Raw genomic sequence first — 27,321 nt, 5'->3', positions numbered from 1 at the left:
TTTTTTTTCTTTTTGGCTGAACCCACAGCATGTGGAGGTTCTTGGACCAGAGATCGAACCCATACCACAGCAGCAGCCCAAGGTACAGCAGTGACAACACCCAATCCCTAACTGGCTGTGCCACAAGGAAACTCCAAATACGCACTTTTAAAACCAGAATTAAAATCCACTTGGGTGGAGAATTGTGTAAAATCCACATGATTTAAGTTGATTTATAAAGTCCATCGGGACAAGTTCAACTAAATTTATAAAACTCACAAAATCTACTAAATTCTCTCAACTGGCTTTCTATATTTCTTATGACCTTGGGATATAAGTTGAAAATCACCTTCAAAAACTCTCCTTTAGGTTTCTCTTGCCATGAATTAAGTCTCATAGACTATCCATGGTGAAGAGGTATCTTAGTGCTGTCATCTCATAAATTTCCTTTTGAGTAATTGTCAAATTCTATTTCTTTTTTCTATTACCAAAATATCTCATATGGAATTCTATAATGTGTAATTGATTTACTTGTAGAAACATTTGAAGACTTTGTTATCATAGGGCCACCTTTGAGGGTAAACTGTTTAGTATCTTTTAGCCAAGTTATACAAGAAAGGATTTTATTTTCAACTTCAAAATGAAAGAGCCCTTGACTTAGTTCTTAGGCATGCCTGAGTGATGGCCTCACTGAGTAGGATGGCTACTTCAAGCCTGCAGATATGGGGAGGATCAATATTATTTGTATGATAAAAACCCATTCACCACCAGGAAACCGGAGAATGTATCTGGTAACTAATACTGGGGGCAATATACTGAACAAGAACCTAAAGAGTTCCTTTCAGTCAAAATTCCTGTTGTTTTATTATGTTAGATGCCAGCACTTTGTCAAGTCCATTAGAGACTAGAGAAGCAAGAGTGTCTATGACTCACTGCTATTAAGTGGGGTGTGTTCTCTTAAAGAAGAGTAGAGTGATTCAGGTTAGATTAATAACAGTGAGGAAGAGGGTAGGTGTGGGTGAATGGGAGGGTTGTGGCAGAGGAGTTAGATTGTGGAAAAGTAATGAATAAAAGTATTGCTCAAGGTCACATTTCACTAACTCAGAAATGTCACCTCTGCATTCATTTGGAAGAAAAAAGTCAATAGATGTCAGCAAATCCTTAAGCAACAGAATATGTCTTATAATCATCTTTAACCACCTGAAGTTTGAGAGATAATAACTCCCAAGATAATTCCACAGTATTGAAATCTGTTTGAAGTGCTGGCAAAGAAGTCAACTCAGTTTTCTACCCTTGCCTCTCATTACTGTTTTAGTCTTGAGAATTATAAAAGGTTTCTTTTAGGTGATGCTTTTTAAATGGGGGATTGTGTCTAATTAGTACCAGGAAAATAAGAAGTTAAGAGACCCTTCTATCCTGTCCTAGGACACTTGGTCTTTTGGCCTCTGCTTTTCCATTCCTTGGCAAACTTTGACGATAAGCATAGTAGTAATGTAAATTTGTGAATTAGGAATTTTCTGGCCCAGTTCAGGATCTAAGAGCTAGAATGAAACTTAGTCCCTTTCCCACCACTCCCTAAGGCAACATAAAACATCTTGGGGATTTTCATCATGGACCTTTACGAGCAGCACCAAAACCACTGAATGCAGAGCCCCTGACCTAGAGGTTTGATCCCCAGGGAGAATCTCTTGGAGAGGCATGTGTTGGTGGCAGCTTGAGCAAAGCCAGCTCTTGATCCTCTCCCTTCTACCTCCAAGGTCATGCCTACTGCCCACTACCTCCACACCATGTCTAAATTACATCACTTGTCAATGATATCAACATTACCCTGGGAGTTTCCCTTTGTGGCTCAGCAGTTAATGAACCCAACTAGGATCCATGCAATGTGGGTTCAATCCTTGGCCTTGTAGATATTGCTTCCACTCAGTGGTTAAGGATCCAGCTTTGCCATGAGCTGTGGTGTAGGTCCCAGACGTGGCTCAGATCCAGTGTTGTTGTGTGTTTCTTTGGCTGTGGTGTAGGCTAGCAGCTACAGCTCCAATTTGATCCCTAGCCTGGGAACCTCCATATGCTGTGCGTGCGGCCCTAAAATAGCAAAATTATCCATCTTGGAAAAGAAGCATAGAATACAACCTACATTCACCGTGATATGATTCTTCAAGGCTTCACCCAACTATTTAGAATTTGTTAACTCAAGATTAAGACAGATAATATTTTTCCTTTAACAATGTACATCTTTAGCTCAAACTCTTCCCAACCCTTCCCCAAATTCACCCTTATGTGCTACTCTGCTTATAATTGTAGCAGCTCTCAAGTACCTATATCATCTCAGTTATTCTCAGTTATTTTTCACTTGATATAAGTGACTAGCTCTGGATCAAAGTATCCTTTTCTTACAGCCACTTTTTTTTTTTTTAATCAAGGGACGTTCACTTAATTTTTTGCCAGTACTCCATAGTATATGGGAATGATGGCTTACTGTATCTCCTACATTGTACTGTTTATGATCTGCCTCACACTTTTTTTTTTTTTTTTTTTGTCTTTTTGTTATTTCTTGGGCCGCTCCCACGGCATATGGAGGTTCCCAGGCTAGGGGTCAAATTGGAGCTGTAGCCACCGGCCTACGCCAGAGCCACAGCAACGCGGGATCCGAGCAGTGGCTGCAACCTACACCACAGCTCACGGCAACGCTGAATCCTTAACCCACTGAGCAAGGGCAGGGACCAAACCCGCAACCCCATGGTTCCTAGTCGGATTCGTTAACCACTGCGCCACGACGGGAACTCCTGCCTCACACTTTTTAATAACTCATGGATCTATGTATGCCCTTTAATGAATTCTGGATATTGAAAACACAACATCATCTGTGGAAGATCTGCTGGGAGTGAAATTCACATCAAGTGCAAGAATAACACTCACCAACAAAGATGGTCCTTTCAACTTTTGAAAGCCTTTCATTTTGCATATACCATTCCTTGGTATCAAAGAACACAGGTTTCAGTTTTGGACAGGCACCTAATCACGTCCACATTTGTTAAGCAAATTCCTAAGAAACTATAAATTATAAACCACCCATAGGTTTTTTTTTTTTAAAAAAAAAAGCATTACTACAGATTGGCATTATCTGAAATGCTTTCCTAGCCAAACTTTGGGCCACTGAAATAGGGTATTTTGAACTTGCATGTACAAGTTTAAGATTTTTGTAAAGCTGCCAAATCTTTAATATAACAATAATTAGCATAAAACTTGTGCAATTAAGTTGTCCCTAAAGGAGTGAGTTTGAATCTTCGGCAAAATGTTTCTCTTTTTTAAAAATCAGGAGTTCCCGTCGTGGTGCAGTGGTTAACAAATCCGACTAGGAACCATGAGGTTGCGGGTTCGGTCCCTGCCCTTGCTCAGTGGGTTGATGATCCGGCATTGCCGGAGCTGTGGTGTGGGTTGCAAACGCGGCTCAGATCCCGCGTTGCTGTGGCTCTGGCATAGGCCAGTGGCTGCATGGGAACCTCCATATGCTGTGGGAGCGGCCCAAGAAATAGCAAAAAGACACAAAAAAAAAAAAAAAAAAAAAAAAAAATCAGTTTCCCAGTACATATTGCTTCCACTCAAAGCTGTTTTCCTCAGGGTTTTGAAGGTATGTAAAGCTGACTTTCTTTTATTCCAATAATAATCTACAGGGAGAACCATTTATTTTCAGCCACTAATGTAGCTGAAAAGTGGCCTTTGTACACTGGCACCAACTAAGTCTCAGAGACAGAGTTTTGGGTGGTGGAGCAGAAAGAACAGCTTTGTTGTTTTGCCGGCTAAAGGAGAACACAGCAGGCTAACGCCTAAAACTTGTGTCCTGTCTTGAGAGGGGATAGTAAGGGGTTTTATAGGTTTAGCTCAGAAGGCAGAGTTATTGATTAAGGTGTTTATATTATTCTTCATTCATAGATCATGTCGAAGTCATCAAATCTGGTGTCTGTCAGTCACTCCAGTGATGGTTTCTGGTTGTCCTTGGTGTTATTTTTCTTTGACCTTTTCTCTGGAAAGAAGATTGCTTACAGGGAAGGAGTGTTAGGGAGTGTTTCAGTTACAAAAGAAAACACTAGGTGCAATATAAATCTAACTGGAAAGTAAACGTTAGTAGTAAGTTAGTGGGCCAAGGCAGGGCACAACAAAATGGAGACTGTTTTAACTAGTTTTTAGCTGCAACAATATTTCCTGATCATTAATCCTTGAGTCAGCCTTTTGAGACTGAGGGGAGGTTTGGGAGGCTAAAGGAAAAGACTTTTACTTTAAAACACAAAGATTTAGGGTCTGGTACATGGTTTCACTAGTTTTTAGGATGAATCAACCAACCATTTTTACCCACCAGTACAATCGTATCTGTTATGGATGCTTTCTATTTTATAGTTTGAAAAAAAATCAGGCTTACTGCTCCCCTCAATCTAGAGAGAATACTTACATGCTTAGAATGGGATGACGGCCCCAAAATAAACTCTAGGAAGGGAATTCATTTCAGAAAAAGAAATTCATGGATATCAAAGATGCAGTGAGCCAGTACCTGAAGTGACTTCATTTTAAGGAGTGAAAATAACATGTTATCACAGGTTTGAAAGACTACAGTAGGTAAGAATTATGTGGACTATTGAGAATACTTACCGAGGCTGAAATTGGACATTTACATACTAATTAGCAGCTCTCAAGGCAAGTCTTACACACCCATCACCTTTCAATCAATCAACTGCTCAGGCCAAGATTACAGGAAGCTTTCCCGGACCACTGCATTCTTAGCCTGAAGCTGTCCTCAAGAGCTCAAAATTCACTACCAAGAATTAGGCAAGAGGAGAAGAGAAGGAGAGGGAAAGGGACAGGAGACAGACATCTTTGCTATGTGTTTCTTACCCTTAAAAAAAAAGGTAGAACAAAACTCCTATTTTAAAACACATTTAAAAAAAATAACTGATTACTGATTACGCCAGTACTACAAATTATTCTGCAAATTTAAGCTAGATTTTGAGGTCCAAACAGCAGATTAAACACCGTGAAACCTGGGCTTATTTAATAGAGGTTAAATTCTGAGAAAATCATTTCTTAACAAGAAAGGCATGCTTCATGTTCTAAAGTTCTCTTGATATAATTGACTAAAAAGTATTATGGAAGTTCAAGATTTTATGATTAATATAAACATGCGTTTTAGTAGACATACATGTACTTTCTTAGGACTGATAGAGTACTGTAATAATCAGGTTAAACTTGATTATACCTTGTAAGATAAGCCACATTTTACAGTAGGTGAAGTTTTAAATGAGTAAGGCTATAAAGCCACAGACCTCACTTACCTGACTTTTCTTTGGCCTGCTAAATCTTTTCTTTGCTGATTTTTGTTGCTATATGCAGTGAATTGGGAATGAAGTGGGCTGTGGTCACAAACTGAAGGCGAGGTTACTTAAATCTGTACTAAACATGACATAATAACGGGTTGTCAGTTTAAATTGGGGAAAATGGGGAAGCCACTTGGGGTTTGTGTTTGAATGCAAGTTTTGGTGAATACAAATGACACATTAATGTTTACAACTCTTTTTCTTAGATTCACCCATTCCAGTGGAAATTATGGCTCCAGCAGGGATTAGGACTGAATCAGAGAAGCTAAATTTTTCCTAACCCTGCTACCGACAACTAATGAGCTATATGAGTGGCAGGTTCAGTTAACTTCTGTGGTCTCAGCTTTCCTCATCTATAAAGTGTAGAGAGAAAGATCTTTTCCAGCTCTGAGTTTCTCTAATTCCAGTTTTGGTACATTTCGGTATAGCTGAAATTATCAGTCCCCACCATTTACTTAGTTCATAGAGAGTTAGAATTGCAGATAAAATTCCCCATAGAAACAACTATTATGATGATACTATGGAAGATGTGCTAGGTGCTGAAGATGGAAAAGTAAATACATTTTTCTGAGTTTACAAAAACAAATTGGACACATTGATATTTACCACATAGAGTCAATCAGCACAAACCCTGGGGAAAATGGTTACTATACAGAAGACTTTTTCTTCAGTGACATTTCCTTCCTCTTAGCAGTCCTTCCACATCATCTGATCTCACTCTCCCAAGGCCAGGCCTTCAGGCTAACTCCCATGACCCACCACTTGCCATTGCAGGACACATCCTAGGTACTCTGCTTACTTCTACTGTCATTTTTCTGGAATTCACACCCTTGCCTTCATTAACATTTGATGCTCACCATAGGTGCTTAACAAATGTGTTGCATATGAATGCAAAATCGTACAGCCTCTGTGGGAGACAGCATGGTAGTTCTTCAAAATATTAAGTACAGAATTACCATATTTTGAGCTATTAGAAAAAAAGTATATTAGTCTCCTCCACCTATCTCCACTCCTCTAGAGACAGGAGAGGAGCTGGAAATGGAGTTAATAATCGATCATGCCTCCATGAGGAAGCTGCCATTAAAATCCCAGTTAGTAGGGGGATCAGAGAGCTTCTAGTTTTATGAACATAGCCACACACCAGGAAGGTGACACACCTTGACTTGACAGGGACAGAAGCTTCTGTGCTAAGGACCCTCGCAGACCTTGCCCTACGTATCTGTCTCTTCATCTGGCTATCCATCCATATGGTTTATCATATCCTTTAATAAGCTAGTAAACTTGATTCCCTGAGTTCTGTGAGCCACTCTAGCAAATAATCAAATACATGGGGGAAGAGGTCATGGGAAACTCCAAAGTGTAGCCAAGTGGGACAGAAGTTGTGGGTAACCTAGGAACCTCCTCATAGCCTTTGGCATCTGAAGTGGGGGAACAATCTTGTGGAACTGAGCCCTTAATCTGTGGGATCTGATGCTCTCTCCAGGTAGAGAGTATGGTAGTGGTATGAGAGTAAAGGAGAGACACAGGAGGAAAGATGGGATTTTTTTTTTTTCCAAACACATAGGATGCAACAATTCCACTTCTTGGTATAAACCCAAAAGAAATGAAAGAGGGACTTGAACATATTTGTACACCAACGTTCATAGGAACGTTATCCACAAATAACCAAAAAGTGGAAACAACCCAAATGCCCATCAGCAGATGAATAGGTAAACAAAATGTGGTATACACATGGTGTGGTATTCCATACAAGTACAATGGGATGTTACTTAACCTTACAAAGGAAAGAAATTACAATATCTTCCACAACATGGATGAACCTTGAAAACATTATGCTAACTGAAATAATGCAGACACAAAAGGATAAATGTATAAATCCACTTATATAAGATACCCAGGACAGTCAAATTCATAGAGACAGAGGCGAATAATGGTTACCAGGTGCTGGGGGCAGGGAAGGGAATAGAGAATTTTTGTTTAATGGGTACAAAGTTTCAGTTTGGGATGGTCAAAGTTCTGGAGATTGATGGTGATATGGTGATATCTGCACAACAAGGTGAATGTACTTAATGTTACAGAACTATACACTTAAAAATGGTTGATGGGGTAAGTTTTGTTTTATATATAATCCCCCCCCCAAAAAAAATCCTAGGGAAGAATATTCTCTGGCATAACTGATCTTAATATTGAAAAGCTTCTCTGACGAGAAAATGGTTCCTCAAATCTAATCTAAACCTTTCAGGGTATGTCTTATTATTTCTTATTGTTGCTTCTGCCATTGGATCAAGAAAGGCTACTTCCACCACAGTGGAAACAAACACCATGCTCCCTTTATGGGTGAAGACACCAGCCTTCTTTGGACACCTGCCTTTGAGTTGAGATGGGATGGGTTTTTGTTTTTTCTTCCCCTTACCCAGACCTCTTGTAAGACAGCATAATTTTCAGTCTGGTTAAAGTCAGGTCCATGGAAATCTCAGAGAACTTCAGCTTCAGGGAAATAAGCCAGGTGATGCAACAAGAAATGAATATATGTTCTGCTGCTTCAATTCTGTTAATTGTGCTGTATACCAGTACAAACTCTGGAAAAAAAAAAAGCTGAGATTACTCTTATTTTGTTCCAATTATTCATTTTACTTACCTAAATATGTCTTGTCTCTCCCCTCTCCTCTTCAACATCACTGCTACTGCCCAATGTGTCTGACCTGGATGCCAGCAAGAGCCTCCTGACTCCTAGACTTGTGCCCACCCCACTTTCCCTGCGCATCTCATCTCCCATGCCCATCTGTTCTATAAATCCTGTCAGGACAATTGTTCCAAACATCCCAGCACGTACCCTGTACATAAGCCTTCTCAAATCAAGTACTTGCAAAATTCCCACAACAGGCAAGACTTCTTATCATCTTACTCGGTGGTTCTACCTAGAAAATACAGGCGCCAGTGAATGCACACACACCTACCAACACATACACACCACCATCTGCCTAATTTCTACTCCTACCTAGAATCAAGGGTCAAAATCACTACTCCTTTTCTTTCCAGTGGGCCGCGTTCTTTTCCCCCACCCCTTCAGGTCTTCCAGCTAGAGTTAAATGCTTTTCCTCTTTTATAGCACCCTATAGGCATTATAATACATATTTCACCATGAGCAATTTGAGAGCATGGACATGTCTTTAATCTGTATCCCCAGCACCTGCACAAAAGGCTTAGCAGATTTGGGGGTGTCATTTGGGAGATAAAGTACTAAGAGTACAGGAAAAATGCTTAGGGAGTCCCCAAAAGGTTAGGTCAAGGAAGACTTCATGAAGGAAAAGAAAGGTATTTGAGGCGTATTTTTTTTAATTGAAGTATAGTTGATTTACAATGTTGAGTTAGCTTCTGGTTACAGCAAAGTGATTCAGTTACACATATTCTTTTTTATATTCTTTCCAATTATAGGTTATTACAACATATTGAATATAGTTCCCCATGCTATACAATAAGGTCTTGTTTCTTTCATATATAGTAGTTTGTATCTGCCAAACCCAAACTCCTAATTTATCCCTCTCCATGTGTTTACCCTTTGGTAACCATAAGTTTTTGAAGTCTGAGTCTGTTTCTGTCTTATAAAAGTTCATTTGCATCATATTTTAGATTCCACACAAAGGTACTATCATTTGATATTTGTCTCTCTGATTTTCTTCATTTAGCCTTATCATCTCTAGGTTTATCCTTGTTACTGAAAATGGTGTTATTTTATTATTTTTTGTGGCTAAGTAGTTTTCAATTGAATATATGTGCCACATCTTCTTTATCCATTCCTCTGTCAATAGACATTTAGATTGCTTCCATGTCTTGGCTATTGTGAATAGTGCTGCTATGAACATTGAGGAGCATGTAATTTTTTTGAATTATGGCTTTCTCTGGATATATGTCCAGGAGTGGAATTGCTAGATCATAGGGCAGCTCTACTTTCAGTTTTTGGGGGAACCTCCATACTGTTTTTCAAAGTGGCTGCACCAATTTACCTTTCTACCAACAGCATAGGGAGGGTACCGTTTTCTCCACACCTTCTCCATCATTTGTTAATTGTAGACTTTTTTATGATGGCCATTCTGCCCAGTGTGAAGTGGTACTTCATTGTAGTTTTGATTTGCATTTCTCTGACAGTTAGTAGTGTTAGACTGTTGGCCATCTATATGTATTCTTCAGAGAAACATCTGTTTAGGTATTCTGCCCATCTTTTCCTTATTGGATTGTTTGTTTTTTGATATTAAGTTGTGTAAGCTGTTTATATATTTTGGAAATTAAGCCCTTGTCAGTTGCATCATTTAGAAATATTTTCTCCCACTCCATATATTGACTTTTGCTCTGTAAAATTTAAAAGTTTGATTAGGTTTCATTTGTTAATTTTTGCTTATATATCTATTGCCTTGGGAGACTGACATAAGAAAACATTGGTACTGTTGAATGTTTTGCCTATGTTACCTTCTACGAATTTCATGGTGTCATGGTTTATATTTAAGTCTTTAAGCCATTTTGAATTTATTTTTGTGAATGATGTGAGGGTGAATTCTAACTTCACTTATTTACATGTAGCTGTCCAGCTTTCCCAACACTACTTGATAAAGAGACTCTTTTATCTGTTGTGTATTCTTACCTCCTTTGCTAAAGATTAATTGACTGTAGGTGTGTTGATTTATTCCTGAGCTCTCTCTTCTGCTCCATTTGTCTGTTTTTGTACCAACACCTCATTGTTTTGTTTACTGTGACTTTGTAGTATTGTTTAAAGTCTGGTAGGGTTATGCCTTCAGCTTTGTCCTTTTTCCTCAGGATTGCTTTAACAATTCTGGGGTTTTTATGGTTCCATATAAATTTTAGGATCATTTGTTTTAGTTCTGTGAAAATTGTCATAGATAATTTAACAGGGATTGCATTAAATCTGTAGATTGCTTTGGGTAGTACGGCCATTTTAAAATATTAATTCTTCCAATCCAAGAGCATGGTATAGCTTTCCATTTCTTTAAGTTATCTGCAGTTTCCTTTATCAATGTTTTATCGTTCTCAGCATATGTCTTTAACCTCCTAAGTATTTTATTCTTTTTGATATGATTTTAAAATGGATATTTTTATTTTCCCTTTCATTGTTAGTGTAAAGAAATGCAAAAATATCTTTATGTTAATCTTTTATCTTGCTACCTTGCTGAATTTATTCATCAGTTCTAGTAGTCGTTTTTATTTTTTGTGAAATCATTAGGGTTTTCCATACATAGTATTGTCATCTGCACATAATGACAATTGTACCTCTTCCCTTCCAATTTGGATATCTTTTATTTCTTTTTCTTGTGATTCCTGCAGCTAAACCTTCCAATACCTGTTGAATAGAAGTAATGAGAGTGGGCATCCTTGTCTTGTTCCAGATTTTAGTGGAAAGGCTTTCTTTCGTTCTTTCTTTTTTTAAGGCTTTCAACTTTTAACTGTTGAGTATTACGTTGGCTGTGGGTTTGTTGTAAATAGATTTTATTATATTGAGATATGTTCCCTCTTTGCCTACTTTGGTAAGAGTTTTTATCATGAATGGATGTTGAATTTTATCAAATGCTTTTACTCCATCTATTGAGATGGTCATGCGGTTTTTGTCATTTCTTTTGTAGATGTAGTGTATCACATCGATTACTTTGCATATGTTGACCCATCCTTGTGATGCTGGGATGAATCCAACTTGATCATGGTGTATGATCTTTATCAATATGTTGTTGGATTCAGTTTTCTAATGTTCTGTTGAGGATTTTTATATCTATTTTCACCAAAGATATTGGCCAGCAATTTTCTTTTTGGTATTGTCTTTGTCTGGTTTTGATATCAGGGTGATTGTGACTTCACCGAATGACTTTGGGAGTATCCCCTCCTCTTCAATCTTTTGAGAGATTGAGAAGAGTCAGTATATGTTTTTCTTTAGATGTTTGGTAGAATTCCCCAGTGAAGCCATCCAGTCCTAGACTTTTGTTTGCAGGAAGTTTTTTTTGTTTGGTTTGGTTTTTTGTTTGTTTGTTTGTTTTTGGTCTCTTTCTTTTTTTTGCCATTTCTTGGGCCACTCTCACGGCATATGGAGGTTCCCAGGCTAGGGGTCCAATCGGAGCTGTAGCCACTGGCCTACACCAGAGCCACAGCAACGTGGGATCTGAGCCATGTCTGTGACCCTACACCACAGCTCACAGCAACGCCAGATCCTTAACCCACTGAGTGAGGCCAGGGATTGAACCCGCAACCTCATGGTTCCTAGTCGGATTCATTAACCCCTGCGCCACGACAGGAACTCCAGTTTGTTTTTGTTTTTTAATTAATGATTCTATTTCACTTCTAGTGATTGGACTATTCAAATTATCTATTTCTTCTTGATTCAGTTTTGGTAGGCTGCATGTTTTTAGAAACTTGTTCATTTCTTTTAGGTTGTGGAATTTGTTGGCATATGATTATTCATAGTGTTTGCTTATGTTTTTTTTGTATTTTTGTGATATTAATTGTTATTTCTCTTCTTTCATCTCTAATTTTGTTTATTTGAGTTCTCTCTTCTTGGCGAGCCTGGCCAGATGTTTGTTCATTTTGTTTACCCTTTCAAAAAACCAGCCTTTATTTTTATTGATTTTTTTTCTATTTTTATCTCTATTTTATTTATACCCTCTCTGGTCTTTATTATTTCTTTCCTTATGCTTATTTTAGGTTTTGTTCATTCTTCTTTTTCTAATTCTTCTAGGTGGTAGGTTAGGTTCTTTATATGATATTTTTCTTGTTTTTTGAGGAAGGCCTATACTGCTATCATCTTCCTCTTAGGACTCCTTTTGCTGCATCCCATAGATTTTGTATGGTTGTGTTTTTCATTGTCATTGTCTCAAGGTATTTCTTAAATTTCCCCTTTGACTTCACCATTGACCCATTGGCTTTTTATTAGCATGCTGTTTAGTCTCCATGTAATCATTTTTTCTTGTTTCTCTCTCTGTGGTTGATTCTAGTTTCATGCCATTGTGGTCAGAGAAGATGCTTGAAACAATTCCTATCCCTTTAAATTTGTTGAGTCTTGTTTTGTGCCCTGATATGTGCTCCATCCTAGAGAATGTTCCATGTGCACTTGAAAAGAATGTATATTCTGGGGGTTTTTTTAAATGTAAAATCCTAAAAATATCAATTGAGTCTAGTTATTCTATTGTGTTGTTTGGATCTCTGTTGCCTTATTGATTTTATATCTGGAAGATCTGTCTGTTTATATGAATGAGCTGTTAAAGTCTCCTATTATTATTGTATTCCTGTCAGTTTCTCTCTTTGAGTCTGTTAGTATTTGTTTTATGTATTAGGTGCTCCTATATTGGTGCATTTATGTTAATTAGTGTAATATTCCCTTCTCATATTGATATATATATATATATATTTTTGCTTCACATGTGGCATGCAGAAGTTCTTGGATCAAGGATTGAACCCACACCACAGCAGTGACACAAGCCACAGCAGTGACACCAGAACCATAGCCCATTTGGTATGGCCTTTGTTTTAAAGTCAATTTTGTCTGATACAAGTATTGCTACCTCCACTTTCTTGTCATTTCCACTTACATGAAGAATCTTTTCCCATCCCCTCACTTTCAACCTATGTATGTCCTTCCTCCTAGAGTGGGTCTCTTGTAGGCAGCATATTGTAGACTCTTGTTTTATTATCCAATCTGCCACTCTTTGTCTTTTGACTGGAGCATATACTACATTGACTTTAAGATAATTATTGATAAGTATTTATTTATTGCCATGTTAAACTTTGTTTTCCATTTGATTTTGTATTTTTTCTGAGTTCCTTCTTGAGCTGTATTTTGTTTTCTTCACAACAATACTGATAGCATTTTCCTTCTTACTTTTCAATCAACATTTTTTAAACAACTAATTCTGTAAAATATATTCTGCAAGTATATAAACTTGATTGTAGGGCATAGATACTCCTTGGGTAATATAAGTGATAGGATTATGATTGAGAGGTTTTTGAACACCTGACTCTTTAAAGGGCTTATTGACAGGCTCACAAAATACAATGTATTGTTATTTTCCACTTTTTTTTTTTTTTTTTTTTTTTTGCTGTAGATTGGATCATAAAGAAGTATAGGTAGGAGTTCCTGTCGTGGCTCAGTGGTCAACGAATCTGACTAGGAACCAGGTGGTTGTGGGTTCGATCCCTGGCCTGGCTCAGTGGCTTAAGGATCCGGTGTTGCCATGAGCTGTGGTGTGGGTCCCAGACACAGCTCGGATCCCATGTTGCTGTGGCTCTGGTGTAGGCCAGCAGCTACAGCTCCGATTAGACCCCTAGCCTGGGAACCTCCATATGCTGCAGGTGCAGCCCTAGAAAAGACAAAAAAAAAAAGAAATATAGGTAGCAGTTAAGAGAATGGATAGCAGAATGAGAGGTATCTGGGTTTAAATCTGAACTCTTCCTTTATAAACCATAAAAGTATTTCCTCATACTATGTAAAAGAGAGTAATGATATTAAATCTAATAAAGTATTAAAAGTATTTTCTCATTAAAAGTATTTCCTCATACTATGTAAAATAGAGTAATAATCTTTACTTCATTAGATCTAATAAAGCAGATAAAGTGCTTGATACGGCACATAGCAGATAGTAACACTGCACATAATTGTAGTGAAGGTGGTGGTTCTGATGGTGAAGGTGAGGATTACCTTATAGCTGAGGATGGAGGTTTGTGGCAGGAGCAGTGCAAGAAAGCTGCTTGATGAGAGAAATAGCTTTAAATTAGTCAAAATTCCTCAAATTGTGCTTCAGTAGAACAATGATGTTCTATAAGCTGTTCTGGGGTATCTCACAGGTAAAATCAAAATTAGGGAGATATTTTCTAAATGTGTAGGGAAAATTAAAATGAGAAGTAGAATGCTTCTGATTATGTTTTTTTCTATATACTCTTCCTCACACTGCTAATGGATGACAGATAACAGAATGAATAGGTAGAAAATAAATATTAAAAGGAAACATCAGTAAACTGATTTTTTTTTGGCTAGGCCCACAGCATATGAAAGTTCCTGGGCCAGGGATTGAACCTGTACCACAGCAGCAACCTGAGCTCCTGCAGTGACAACACCAGATCTTAAACCTGCTGCACCACAAAAGAACTCCAAAATTGATTTATTTTAAATGGTTAGTAAATACTTAACAAATGTTTGCTTGCTTTTTTTTTTAAGATTCATAAACATGTAGCTTGATCACTTTCTTGCTATTATTGCTCCTAGTGACAAAATTTAATGTGGCTTTATTTCATGCTATTCTGCAAAGAGCATAACATCCCCAAATCACCATGTCATCTTCATGTTCCACCACTTGCAGAAGTACATGGTCTATTATTGTTAGCATCCCACTGTCTGAACCTTTAAGTCCTGGTTTTTAGGGCACCCTTAAGACTTTACCAAAGTATCCATGGTGAGTCCAACCATTCATCTCCTAATTTCCTCTTATATTAGAAGAGCACTGCCTTAACAAATATGTAATGAATAAGGAAAAAATTTTATGTTACACATTTCTGTTATTTATGGTAAATACTACAAATGAGTAAGTACATCTGTAATTCCTGGAGGTACTGTATATGAGGATATCCCAGCGAGTTTGGGTAAGAAATGGGAAATGTAGGAGAAGCATGTCCTGTCTTAGCCTGTATTCTTCACCAGTCATCCTCAAGAAGAGAAAACCGTGAAACTCACAGCTAATGTTGAAAAGGTAACTGCTCAAATATTGGAAAACACAAATGATTAAATCTTGACTCATCTTCCTCTCAGAACTCCTCTGAGGCTCAGAATATCTTGTCTATTACTTGTTCTTGACAAGTAGGTGAGTCTAGCACATTTCTAGGTATTGACTGGCATGACTGATTTCTGAGGTCTACAGAAAGCCAACTGCTGAGTAGACTTGGGCAGCCCTCACCTCATGCTGTGGCTACAATGTTACTTCTATGTTTATACTACGAAGTCTTCCATGTTTATTCAGAGGCATGGAAGAAAAGATTGGATTTGGAAATCTCTTTATCCAGACACAAGTAAAATGCCTCAAAGAACATGGTGTGAAATTTGGGACCCAAGTCCAGTTTTCCCAGGTAGTATCATATTGCTGAAGGCCTGGATGAATATTTCAGTTTGGGACAAGTTTCATTTTTGCAAATAATGCTTCACCGTCCAGGACCTGTCATAATTATAATCTTAATTATTTGTATTTTTACTAATTTCTTTTCTCAAGTTCAGGCTTCATTGATATGAAGCAGAATCTGAAATGCTAAAAAAAAATTTAGGAATATAAATCTCTCTTCCTAAGGCTTCTGTAATGCAGACCACAGTTGGATTTATAAATAGAGCTTGATGGTTACCTTTACTTTTAAGGTAACAATAAGCATTTCTGTGTATTGGCTCCATATTTTTATTTTTTTTAATCCTTTTGTGAGTAGATTTTGGAGCACTTTTTTTTTTTTTTTTTTTTTTTTTTTTTTTTTTTTTTTGTCTTTTTGCTATTTCTTGGGCTGTTCCTGTGGCATATGGAGGTTCCCAGGCCAGGGGTTGAATCGGAGCTGTAGCTGCCAGCCTATGCCAGAGCCACAGCAACACGGGATCCGAGCCGCGTCTGCAACCTACACCACAGCTCACGGCAACGCTGGATCGTTAACCCACTGAGCAAGGGCAGGGACCGAACCCGCAACCTCATGGTTCCTAGTCGGATTCGTTAACCACTGCGCCACGACGGGAACTCCTGGAGCACTTTTATGTTTACAGAAATATTTAGCAAAAAGTACAGAGTTCTCATATACCTCCTAACTTCCTCCTCCCACCCACCACACCATTTCCTCTACCATTAGCATCTAGCATCATTAGTGTGGTACATTTGTTATAATCGGTGAGGCAGTATTGATACATTACTATTAACTAAAGTCCAAAGTTTGCATTAGGATTCACTCTTTGGGATGTACATTCTGTTGGTTTTAACAAATGTATAATGACATATTCAGTTGAATGGGTACTTAAAAAATTTATTTTTAGTTTAAGTTAGTATTTGGTTTCTTAGCTTCATACAGTTTCCATAATGATTATTCTTTGTCATTGCTGATTGAGTTTGTCTTTATAATTACAATAATTGCTGATTGATTTTGTCTTTATAATTCCAAGATAGGATGTAAATTTCTTTTTATGCCATTAACCAGTAGTTTGAATTAAATAACATCGAGTTAAGGTTTTAGGGTCAAGTACTTGGGCAAAAGAAGTTGCTTCCCAGGCCTAAAACTTTAGGGATAGCCTACCTTCCACTTGTCTTTGGCAGTTAGGAGATGCATCAACATTCAGGGAAGACTTGCTATGGACCGTTGTACCCCAGCCCCCACAATGAGGATCGATGAGTCACACTCTGAATCAACCCAAGACTCAGGACAGGATGTGCAAGTTCTTACTCCTGGCACAGTCACCTCAAGAGGCTTAGTACACGTTATCATGTGAGTACCAGTCATACTCAGTCTGGAGAGGGTCTGGAAAGCAGACTTCTTCTCCACTCCTCCCCCTACATTTCCCAAAGCAGCACCTCAGAGATGACTAACATTATGACAGGAAGGGAAGATAACTGTCCTCACCTGCCTTAGTTTATAAAGAAGGAGGTAGTGGTGGCCTCTAGTAAGTATGCAAGGCTAAGGGGGGAAATCGAATAACTGGATTTTGGTCTTTAGAGTGAAATTCATTGGATGTGTAATTATGAGCACTGGATTAGAGAAAAATCCACTTTCTACTCAGTGAAAAGAACAACATACTGGGAGTGTCAATTATATATAGGAAAAAGAGAAAGCAGATTCACTCAAAGGTGTTTAGAAACAACAACAAACTTGTCACATCAACACAGTTCACAAATGGAACTGATAAAGTCAAGGATAATTTCAAAGACAGTTCAAAGCTTGTCATGAGACAGGATGGGTTTACCAACATTTAAATCAAGATAAGATAATATCAAAAGTACCAATGATATAGTCTCATTATAAATACTAATTTTGCTAAATCAGAACTTCATGAAGGATTGGATTGACATGTCATAACCCAAGGCCTTTTCTGAATACAAAATATTAAGATGATAAATAATGGGGATTTATTTAGGAAAACAAAACCATTGTTAAACACTTTAATATCTACCTGCATATCTATAAGTATGATGATAATTACCTATTCAATAAAAGAGTATCTTCAGCCACCACAATGAAGCAGTGTGTGCCTGAGTTTGAGGTACTGCAAAGCAAGAATGAATTTTTACATTCATTAATTCAGGTCTCCTATTTTATACTACTTTGCATGAAGCTCATGGGAGTTCTCAAAATATCCTGACTTATCGCTTCTCGGCCTTTTGGCTAAGATCAAGTGTAGTATCAAAATATCCTGACTTATGTTTTCCCCCATCACCAATCTTTGTTGTTTCTATCCACTAGATCATAAATATTGTTTAGAAACAGCAAATATAAGGACATCATCTTTTCTGAATACATACTTACCTAATAATACATCATGATCTGTTGGTTCAGGAGTGACAGAGAGAAAGTCCCTGAGATACACATAGGCTTCCCCATTCCGGCACCAAATCTGTCCTCTGTGAATGCTGTTGGCTGCTGTCTGAAGTGCAAGGTAAATAGAGATATGTTTAGGTAAATAGAGCTGCACAAAAATAAACACTGGTAATGGAATGTAGGGTTCATCCATGGAGTTAGTGATTTGTGGAATATCAGATTCATTTAAAAATAAGCTGTGTGCTCCTTTCATTTGCTGTGCGGTTGATATCATTTGCTTTATTAAGAATGAATGTGTTGTTCTTATCACTTGAAAATGATTCTTGCTTCTGAACTCCAAAATTTTAGGATAATCTTTTGAATCGTGTGGGGATGTACTGAACCCTAGTCTATACTGTGGCCTAATTGCCCTGTGAGCCCCATGCCTAAGCAACAGCTGAATTGTTTTCACTATTCATTGATAATAGAAACCTACAGAAAACTCTCAATATAGTTTGTACCATGTGAATAAGCATCTACGAGTGCTTGCACTGTTCTGTTTAAAAGATTGCAAAAAAGAATATGCTTCAAGGTTCTGGAGCAGGGTTTTCAGCTGGAAGTGTTGTTGGTTTTCATGTCCTGCCTCCTGTGATGACTGAGGGAGTTAGTTATATTTCAGTAAAACTCTCAAGTCCAATAGAAAAACTTCTGCCAAGGATGCCAGGAATCTGGGGTGTATAGATTGATACTCAGCATGTGAGGGCAACCACCTTAAGAATAGCAGGTACTTTCACTGGTTAAAAAAAAAAAAAAAAAAAAAAAAAAAAACAGGAGTCCTTTAAGCCTCTTTTTGGAACAAGTTTTGAAAAAAGTTTTTCTGGAAAATGCTCTTTTCATATATCTAAACACCCTTCAAAATTACCAGACGTCAGCATGATTTTTACCAAGCCCTTTACAATGACGGAATATTTTTTACACATTTCCCTGTAGGCTAGACTGTACCTCCCACAAATAAAATCAAGGAGTGCCTGCATATTGCCTTAACCTGAAAATGTCTTGGGGTTACAGTTATGACATGTCCTCACTCAAAGAGATTAGAGCATCAGACTTAAAATAAGCTGGCAACAGAACCCAAAAAGAACACATGCAAAAAGTTGTAAGACTGTAAAAACCCCAGGACCAGAAGAACAAGCAAGATCTTGTCCCTTTGCCTACCTAAGGCAAAAGAGAATCATTCCCAATGGAAAAAGAAATGAACCTCAACCCCAGATCTTCATTTCAGAGCCTCATTTTGAGAGCTCTAAAGTTAAAAACAAGTATCTAATCACACTTCTTATTTTTGCCAACTGGTCTGCAGAATCATGCTCCATAGTGGAAAACAGCCCAGCTACTCCCATCATCTGCATGTGCGGGAATGTCTGAAACATGCTCATTAATTCACTCTCTTTTCACACTCACAAAACATTGAGAGTCTAACCCAAACTGGAAGCAGTTAATACAACACTAGAAGGGAAGTGTTCTAGCTCTTCTGTGGAGGGCTCTAGATATCATCTATACCTTGTGATTTAGGGAAAACCAGTCTAAAATACCCTTCTCACCATCCTCCTCTTCTCTTCCCTCTTTGTTACTTTCATGATTTCCCCCCCTTTTTTTTAAACTATTTTTTTCCTCATACTTCTCGTCAGTTCTCTTTTTCCTCATTTCTCTCCTCATTCCACTTTGAATATTCTCTGAACCCTTACAGGGGGCTGCATCCTAGACCTCATCCTGCAGATGCAGAGATAAATGCACTGGGGTGTGACTGAGGGGAGAGAGGGGGAGGTAACAGGTCTGGTTTTCAATATGTTGAGTTTGAAGTGCCAGCAGGACATCCATGAAGGTAAACAGTAGTAAATGAGAAGAATACTAACCAGGAGCTGGAGAGAGATTTTATTGAATGTCTTTTATACTCTAGGTGCTATGTTTGCTGTTGGGAATACAGAGAAAAGGTCAAACCCAGCCCATTCCTCCGAAACCTGTAAGGAAACAAAGTGTTGGATGTGTTTCAAGAAAATTCAAGTGTTAGAGGTGCAGAAAGAAAAGTATGGGCAGGTGCTGAGGAAGTACAGAGGACAAGCGGTCAGAGGTACCACAGATGGGGGAAGGGAGTCAAGTCACACCCTCAGTTTTGTTAAGCCAGTGAGCCAGGATGGTGTCCACGGCGTTAAATTTGGGGTTGGCCCTTGAAGCTCTGTTGATATCAAATTGTTCCAGCCAGTCTTGCCCATGGAGTGTTAGCTATTCTGATTTGTGTCCTTCTTTCTCTAACTGGGTACTAATCTCTGAGTAGCAGAACAGTCTCCACCTTTATATGGGGAGGGGAAATCCATGGCTACCTGCAAAGCCTCCTTCCCAAGTTAAAAGAAGCCAGAATTTTTTTAGCTTTATTGTCAGGCTTAACACTCTACTGATTTTGCAAAATAGCTAAAGCTCTCTTGCATTTCTTCCCATGGATTTCCTGGGCCCTAGAACAAGCCTGAGGGTATGTTCTGGGATGATAAAGCTGGAAGTCTGATGAGCTGCAAGAACTTCCTGGGAACACAAGTAGGTCATTACTATGGAGATTTTCTGTCATGTGAGATCACATGAAATTAACTTTCCATTTCAGAAACCTTGTCCAGCTTTTGTGATGAAATCCCCTTTGACTATCAGCTTATCAGGTCTTGGAACTACCCTACACTCTACCCCACCTCCAGCCCCGTTTGTCTGAGCATCAGAGACAATTCTCCAGTCTTTCATCACCTTCCCATTTGTGTGTCTCTCTCCTCACCTAAAAAATCCTCATAGGTGATTAAATAAGTTAAGTTTAATGTAGATGACTTAACTCACCCAGTCGTTTCTCAGATGCCTGAGTTAACCCAGACAAACCAAAAATGGAAACCCAAAGGCTATATACATGCTGCATTTTTATCCCTTCAAAGGAAAGTGCTTTTCCTGTGCCAAGAACATTGCTCTCTACCCACAAGTTATCCCTAAGAAAACAGGCAGCCTTGGATATTGGTGTAGCTTCTATATATAGTAAGTCAATATGGCTACCATCAACTGAGATGTTTCTTCCCAGTCTGGGTTTGTTTTTCCAGGTTTTCAATTTAGATTGTTGACATCCTCCCCAAACTACTTATTAAAATGTTGTTAAGTATGGTAATACATTATTAATTGATCACTTCTTGAACTTGATTTATGATACTCTTGAAGCTACATAGCATTATTATGAAATACTTATATTGAAGTTAAAGTGGTTTCTTGTTAGTTCTGGGGAAAAAGAAGGACCCATTATTGGATATTTCTTTATCTCATTTTTTGCCATTTAAAATTTTAATTAAAACCTCTAGCTACAAGCCAAAGAGGTGGAATATTTGAGATAATCAAAAATGATTAAATTTGAGTAACTCATTTCAGGTACTCTTCCTGCTGTGGCTGTTTTATTGAATATAGATGAAATGAATACAGTCTGATAAACGTAAGGTAGATGGCAAAAAAATTACCTTATAAAACATTTGATTTTATGCCACACTAACTATCCTGCTCTTTCAAATATCCTACTAGCATGTAGGATAGCTGCCTATTTCTTACTTTCAAAAGAAAAGAATCGAGTGGTAAAAAATCATCAAGAACAGGTTATTCTGTTTAAGTTAATAATTGAGAATTGTTAAAATTTACACATGATTTTAATGGCACAGATTTGGGCCACAAATTTTTGATAATTCTTCAGGTTCCTCAGTATTTAGAATAGGTGTGCATCTTAAACAACTTTCCCAAATGCTATAGCAAAAGAAAGCAAACAGGAGATCTGTATCCTAGTCATGACTATGCCATTAATTACCTTCAGTGACTGACTTAGTTTATTTGGGTCTCCAGGGTTCTCATTCGCAGAACTGTTAGTTGATTTCTAAGACCACTTTGAGTGCCAAGATTTTATGATATTATTATTAGAACTTTGCCAGTTTTTAACTAAAATTAGTCTCAAAGGATCTAGCATTTTCTGAGAATATTTAATCTCTTCTTGGTGTTGGTAAAAACTAGATGTCCATGTTGTCTTCACATTTGAGTCTTTACATTTGAGTGAATCGCTCTCAACCTTTGTAAATGTAAATATCTCTTCTTAAGGTCAAACTATTTTGTAATAGTTTCACATGATGATGCTTGTACTTTTGGAATCAATTGATTGAAAAGTTAGGCAATGCCTGAGGGGTACTTTGACTCCATTAACATTAAAAATGGATTTGTATTATTCATAACAGCATCTACATATATTTAGAGAATACTATTACTTATTATGTATCTGTATTTGGAGAAAACTGTTACTTATTATTGGGTATCAGTTAGGATGCTTTTGACTCCAATAACCAACTCACACTGGCTTAAATGATAACGAAGTTTATACTCTGATATGCTGGGGACCAGAGATGGGGTGGCTCCACGTCTGTTTATTCAGGTGCTCAGTGCTGGCACTGAGAAGCAAGGATGTTTTCAACTCTCATCACTTCACTGAGGAGGTTTTGCCCTTGTGAATGTAGTGCTTAAGCTGCTCTGCCATCACATCCAGATAACAAGGTCCTGAAAAAGAAAAGGGGTCTCTTTTTGTCTCCTTAGAAGCAACAAACCTTCCTTAAAATCCCTGGACAGGTTTTCTTCATGTATCAATGGCCAGGAATACACTTATTTTCTTCAACAAATCCATCACTAACAAGGGCAATGGATTAAGAAGAGGAACAGTTTGGGGGAGGAATAAGGGGGCAAACATCACGACCACTCTCACAGATAATACATTATCAGTAGACACTGTGTGCTGTGCACAGAGCTGTGGTAATAACTCCACATGTACTGCCCACTTCTGGAAATCCTTGGTCAGGTCTCTCTATGAGATCTTAAGTCCATTAACACTCTCCACACTACTGATGATTTGTATTCTTCTGTGGGGAGAGAAAAATGAAATGAATAGTTCTTTTTTTTTTTTTTTAACAAAGGAAGCACTCTTTATTTATTTATTTATTTATTTATTTTGTCTTTTGTTGTTGTTGCTATTTCTTGGGCCGCTCCCGCTGCATATGGAGGTTCCCAGGCTAGGGGTTGAATCGGAGCTGTAGCCACCGGCCTACGCCAGAGCCACAGCAACGCGGGATCCGAGCCGCGTCTGCAACCTACACCACAGCTCACGGCAACGCCGGATCGTTAACCCACTGAGCAAGGGCAGGGATCGAACCCACAACCTCATGGTTCCTAGTCGGATTCGTTAACCACTGCGCCACGACGGGAACTCCGAAATGAATAGTTCTGAAGTAAATCACCCCAACTTGTGTGTGCATCTTTCCTAAAGGACAAATCTCAAATATTGCAGTAAATAGAACATGTCCTGCTTTCTTACTATTTTGTGTTGCCACTGGAAAAAAAAAAAAAAAGAAATCTGCCCACTTAACCAGTCTCAATCTCAAATGAGATCACAGGGGTTATGGTTAGATATCATAACTGCCAATCATTTCTGCCACAAGAGTGGTAAAAAGAAGTCAGAACACTTCTTTTTGAAGCAGTTACCTGACAGCAGACAAAACTGAATGCATCTGCTCCCAGTCAACAAGTATGTATTTCCAGAACAGCTAGAGAAGAAAGAAAGAGAAGGAAGAAAGTAAAAAAAGAAGAAATGAAGGAAGAAAGAAAGAAATCTCACTAGCAGGAGGCTGAAATACATAAGAAAAATTGAAACTATGTTAAGTATTGTATTGTTAAGATAATAAAGCAACAGTGGAGCAACACTTTGATTGCCTAAGTCTCTTGTTGTCCTAAAATTCCCACTCTTTTTTTAATTTTAGGACTTCCACATATGCCTGAAATGTACAAAGCCAAAATGAGCATTGTTCTTACTCTAGCAACAATAAAAATCCAGATGAAATATAAAATCATGAATTACCTCGAACCTGAGTTTGCATGACAATCAAGCAACCTAAAACTAAGGAAAAGTAGGCCTTTCTCCCAGGATACAGAACATGTGTACTGGTCACATGTAGCAAGACATGAGCAAAAGACCCAGCCATCTTACAAGGAGGTAAGAAAAATTCAGTTCAAAGTTTTAATCAATTTCAACAATCTTTTTTCAAGTGTATGTGAAACATTCATGAAGGAAGACTTTTTTCCAGGATATAAAACAAACCTCAACAAATTTAAATGAATTGCAGTCATACCAATTATGTTCTTTGACCACAACAAAGTGAAACTAGAAATTAATAACATAGGATATTTGGTAAATTTCCCCAAATATTTTTAAATTACATAATGCATCAAAAAGGAAGTCAGAAGGGAAATTAAAAGATATCTTAAATCACATGAAAGAAAACACAGCATATAAAAGTTTGTGGGATACAGGAGTTCCCATCATAGCTCAGTGGAAATGAATCTGACAAGGAACCATAAGATTGTGGGTTTGATCCCTGGCCTCACTCAGTGGGTTAAGGATCTGGCATTGCTATGAGCTGTGTTGTAGGTCACAGACATGGCTCAGATCCTGCATTGCTGTGGCTGTGGCACAGGCCAGTAGCTATAGCTCCAATTCGACCCCTAGCCTGGGAACCTCCATATGCCATGGGAACAGCCGTAAAAAGAAAAAAAAAAGTTGTGGGATACAGCACATACTTAGAATATTTAGCAGCAAAGTTTATATTAGATGAGAAGAAAGATCTCAAACCAGTTATCTAAGCTTTCATCTTAAGAAACAATAAACAAAACTAGAATCAAGCAGAAGGGAGGAAATAATAAAAGAGCAGAAATGAATGTAATTGCAAATATAAAGACAGTAGAGACTTCTGGTTTCCAGTTCTGCATGGAAGGAGTCATCATTCTATCCTAACAAGTAAAAATGTGAATAAACTGAAAAATTAACAACTTTTCTTGGATTCCTAAGAGAGGGGAGGGCACAGGGCAAATCACTGCCCCCAAGACTGGAGAGACAGATAGATGAACACAGGGAGCCAAAGCTCATGAGCAGCGACCACCCCAGAAATCAGTGCTGGAGTATGAAATCCTGCACTCTAACAAATAAACTGCTAGAAACTCAGTGTGGACAACTCTGAGAGATTTGAAAACTCCAAGGGGACCTAGTCATAGGGGTCCCCACAATATTGTGAGATTAACCTCCAGGTACTTGACCATGTTCCTTTGGTAAAAATAGGAGAAACTCCCCCGCCCCTTTCATCAGGAGGAGGAGAAAAGGAACCATGCTGAAATACACCAGAGCACTCTGTTCTTATCAAGGCCTGTCCTCAGGAAAAACTAGTTTACTACAGTTTAACCTGCTGGAGTATTATTATGAGCCTACCTGATCTGGGAAAGGGAAATAACCAATACCAGTCAACTCTATTCAGTCTCACCTAAATGGGGAGAAGAAAACAGAAACATTTGTAAAATTCACAGTGCAGAGGCATAGACTTACTAAAACTGAAACACAATCACAGGCCTATAGACCACTCCTCCTCCCCAATACCTCACCACCACATTGCTAAGGACGAACTACATTTTTATAGCACTTCCTTTTACCTGGTACATCATGTCAAGCTATTAAGAAAAAATTACAAGGCAGACTAAAGTGCAAAACACACAATTTGAAAAATCAGACAAGCATTAGAAGTAGATATGACAGGGATGTTAGAATTATCAGACTGGGAGTTCCCATTGTGGCTCAGTGGAAATGAATCTGACTAGTATCCATGAGGAAGCAGTTTCAATCCCTGGCCTCACTCAGTGGGTTAAGGATCTGATGTTGCAGTGAACTGTGGTGTAGGTCACAGATGTGGCTCAGATCTGACATTACTGTGGCTATGGCGTAGGTTGGTGGCTACAGCTCCAATTCAACCCCTAGCCTGGGATCCTCCATATGCCACAGGTGATGTGGCCCTAAAAAACAAAACAAAACAAAAGTATTATCATACTGGAAACTTAAAATTACCATGATTAATATGTTATGGACTCTAACGGATAAAGTAGACAATATACAAGAATAGATGTGCAGTATAAGCAGAGAGATAGAAATCCAGAGGAAGAACCAAAAGGAAATCCTAGAGATTTAAAAACAACAACAACAACAACACTGTAACAGAAATAACACCTTTGATGGACTTATTAGTAGACCAGACACAGCTGAGGAAAGACTCTCTGAGCTAGAGGATATATCAGTAGGCGTCTCAAAAACAGAAAAGCAAAGAGAGCAAAGAATGAAAAATACAGGGCTGAGAGAAAATTACAAAAGGTATGAAATATATATATATATATTATGGGAATACCAGAAGGATAATAAAGAGGGAAAGGAGCAGAAAAAATATTTAGAGCAATAATGGCTGAGAACTTCCACAAATTCTTGTCAGACACAAAACCACAGATTCAAGTGGCTCAGAGTTCACCAGGCCAGATAAATGCCAAAAAGACAGAGGCACATCATTTTCAAACTACAGAAAATGAAAGATAAAGAAAAAAATCCTGAAATAAGTCAGAAGGATAAAGCACCTTACCATACAGAGAAACAAAGAATTTTATCTGACTTCTCAGAAACCATGCAATGAGTGGAGTGCAGTATATAGTGTTGAAAGAAAAAAAATCCCCAACAACCAACAGTTCTGTACCCTGTGAAATTATCTTTCAAAAGTGAAGAAGAAATAAAGACTTTCTCAAAAAAACAGTAATTGAGGGACTGAGATGCCAATAGACCTGCCTTCCAAAAATGTTAGAAGTTCTTTAGAGAGAAGGAAAACTATATAAGTCGGAAACTTAAAATGAGGAATAAGGAAGAGCATCAAAAAAGGAATAGGGAAGGTAAAATTAAAACTTCTGGGACTTTCTGACACCTCAATCTAGAGGAAACCCTTGCTTCTTTGAGCCTCACCCCAAACCATTCAGTGCAAACCATTCAGTGCAAACCCTGTGGAATGCCTTGCCTGACACCTTTTTTTTTTTCTTTTTAGGGCTGCACTGGCGGTATATGGAGGTTCCCAGGCTAGATGTCTAATGGGAGCTGTAGCCATTGGACTACGCCACAGCCACAGCAATGCCAGATCCAAGCCACATCTGCGAACTACATCACAGCTCACAGCAATGCTGGATCCCGGACCAGCTGAGTGAAGACAGGGATGGAACTTGCAACCTCAAGGTTCCTAGTCGGATTCGTTTCCCCTGGGTCAGGATGGGAATTCCCTTTCTATTGAGATGACTTGTGGTCCCCTGTGGTGTGTGAACAGCCTTTTACAACTTTTAAGCTACAAGCTGAATATTGGCTCCCAGGACATCCAAGTACTCTTTCTCAGCCCCTGTGAAAATGTTGTTTTATATGGCAAAAAGGACTCTATAGATGTGATGGAGTTGAGGATTTTAAGATGGGAAGGGGAGCCTAGATTATCCAGGTGAGTCCAATGATGTAATCACAAGCATCTTTTTAAGAGGGAGTGGAGTGGGG

At 38.3% G+C, this 27,321-nt stretch overlaps 1 protein-coding gene and 1 pseudogene across 10 annotated transcripts in view; both read left to right on the top strand.

Annotated features, from left to right (window-relative positions):
• Positions 1–27,321, top strand: part of LOC146397038 (uncharacterized) — a 56,869-nt gene that overhangs the window by 2,791 nt on the left and 26,757 nt on the right. Inside the window, exons 2-7 of one of the 10 annotated variants that reach the window (XR_014826861.1) lie at positions 12,769–12,849; positions 14,368–14,503; positions 16,658–16,826; positions 17,892–17,991; positions 19,807–19,869; positions 23,699–23,931. Coding sequence is in view for 1 of the 10 variants with exons in the window: in XM_084995349.1 (XP_084851475.1) it covers positions 16,693–16,826; positions 17,892–17,991; positions 19,807–19,869; positions 20,361–20,435 (372 nt within the window). In the remaining 9 variants the exon portion in view is untranslated. Of the gene's footprint in view, positions 1–12,768; positions 12,850–14,367; positions 14,504–16,657; positions 16,827–17,891; positions 17,992–19,806; positions 19,978–20,360; positions 20,436–23,698; positions 23,932–27,321 lie in introns of those variants that run through there. The other 9 variants (XR_014826863.1, XR_014826868.1, XR_014826866.1 and 6 more) reach the window with 9 other exon arrangements.
• Positions 17,701–17,827, top strand: LOC146397039 (U2 spliceosomal RNA; annotated as a pseudogene).

The sequence above is a fragment of the Sus scrofa genome, chromosome 14 (genome assembly GCF_054392235.1).
Source record: "Sus scrofa isolate SSC_HxYL_T2T_F1_AM1 chromosome 14, Sscrofa_HxYL_maternal_Yorkshire_Landrace_v2.0, whole genome shotgun sequence".
Lineage (NCBI taxonomy): Eukaryota > Metazoa > Chordata > Mammalia > Artiodactyla > Suidae > Sus > Sus scrofa.
This window is presented reverse-complemented; position numbering and strand designations above follow the sequence as displayed.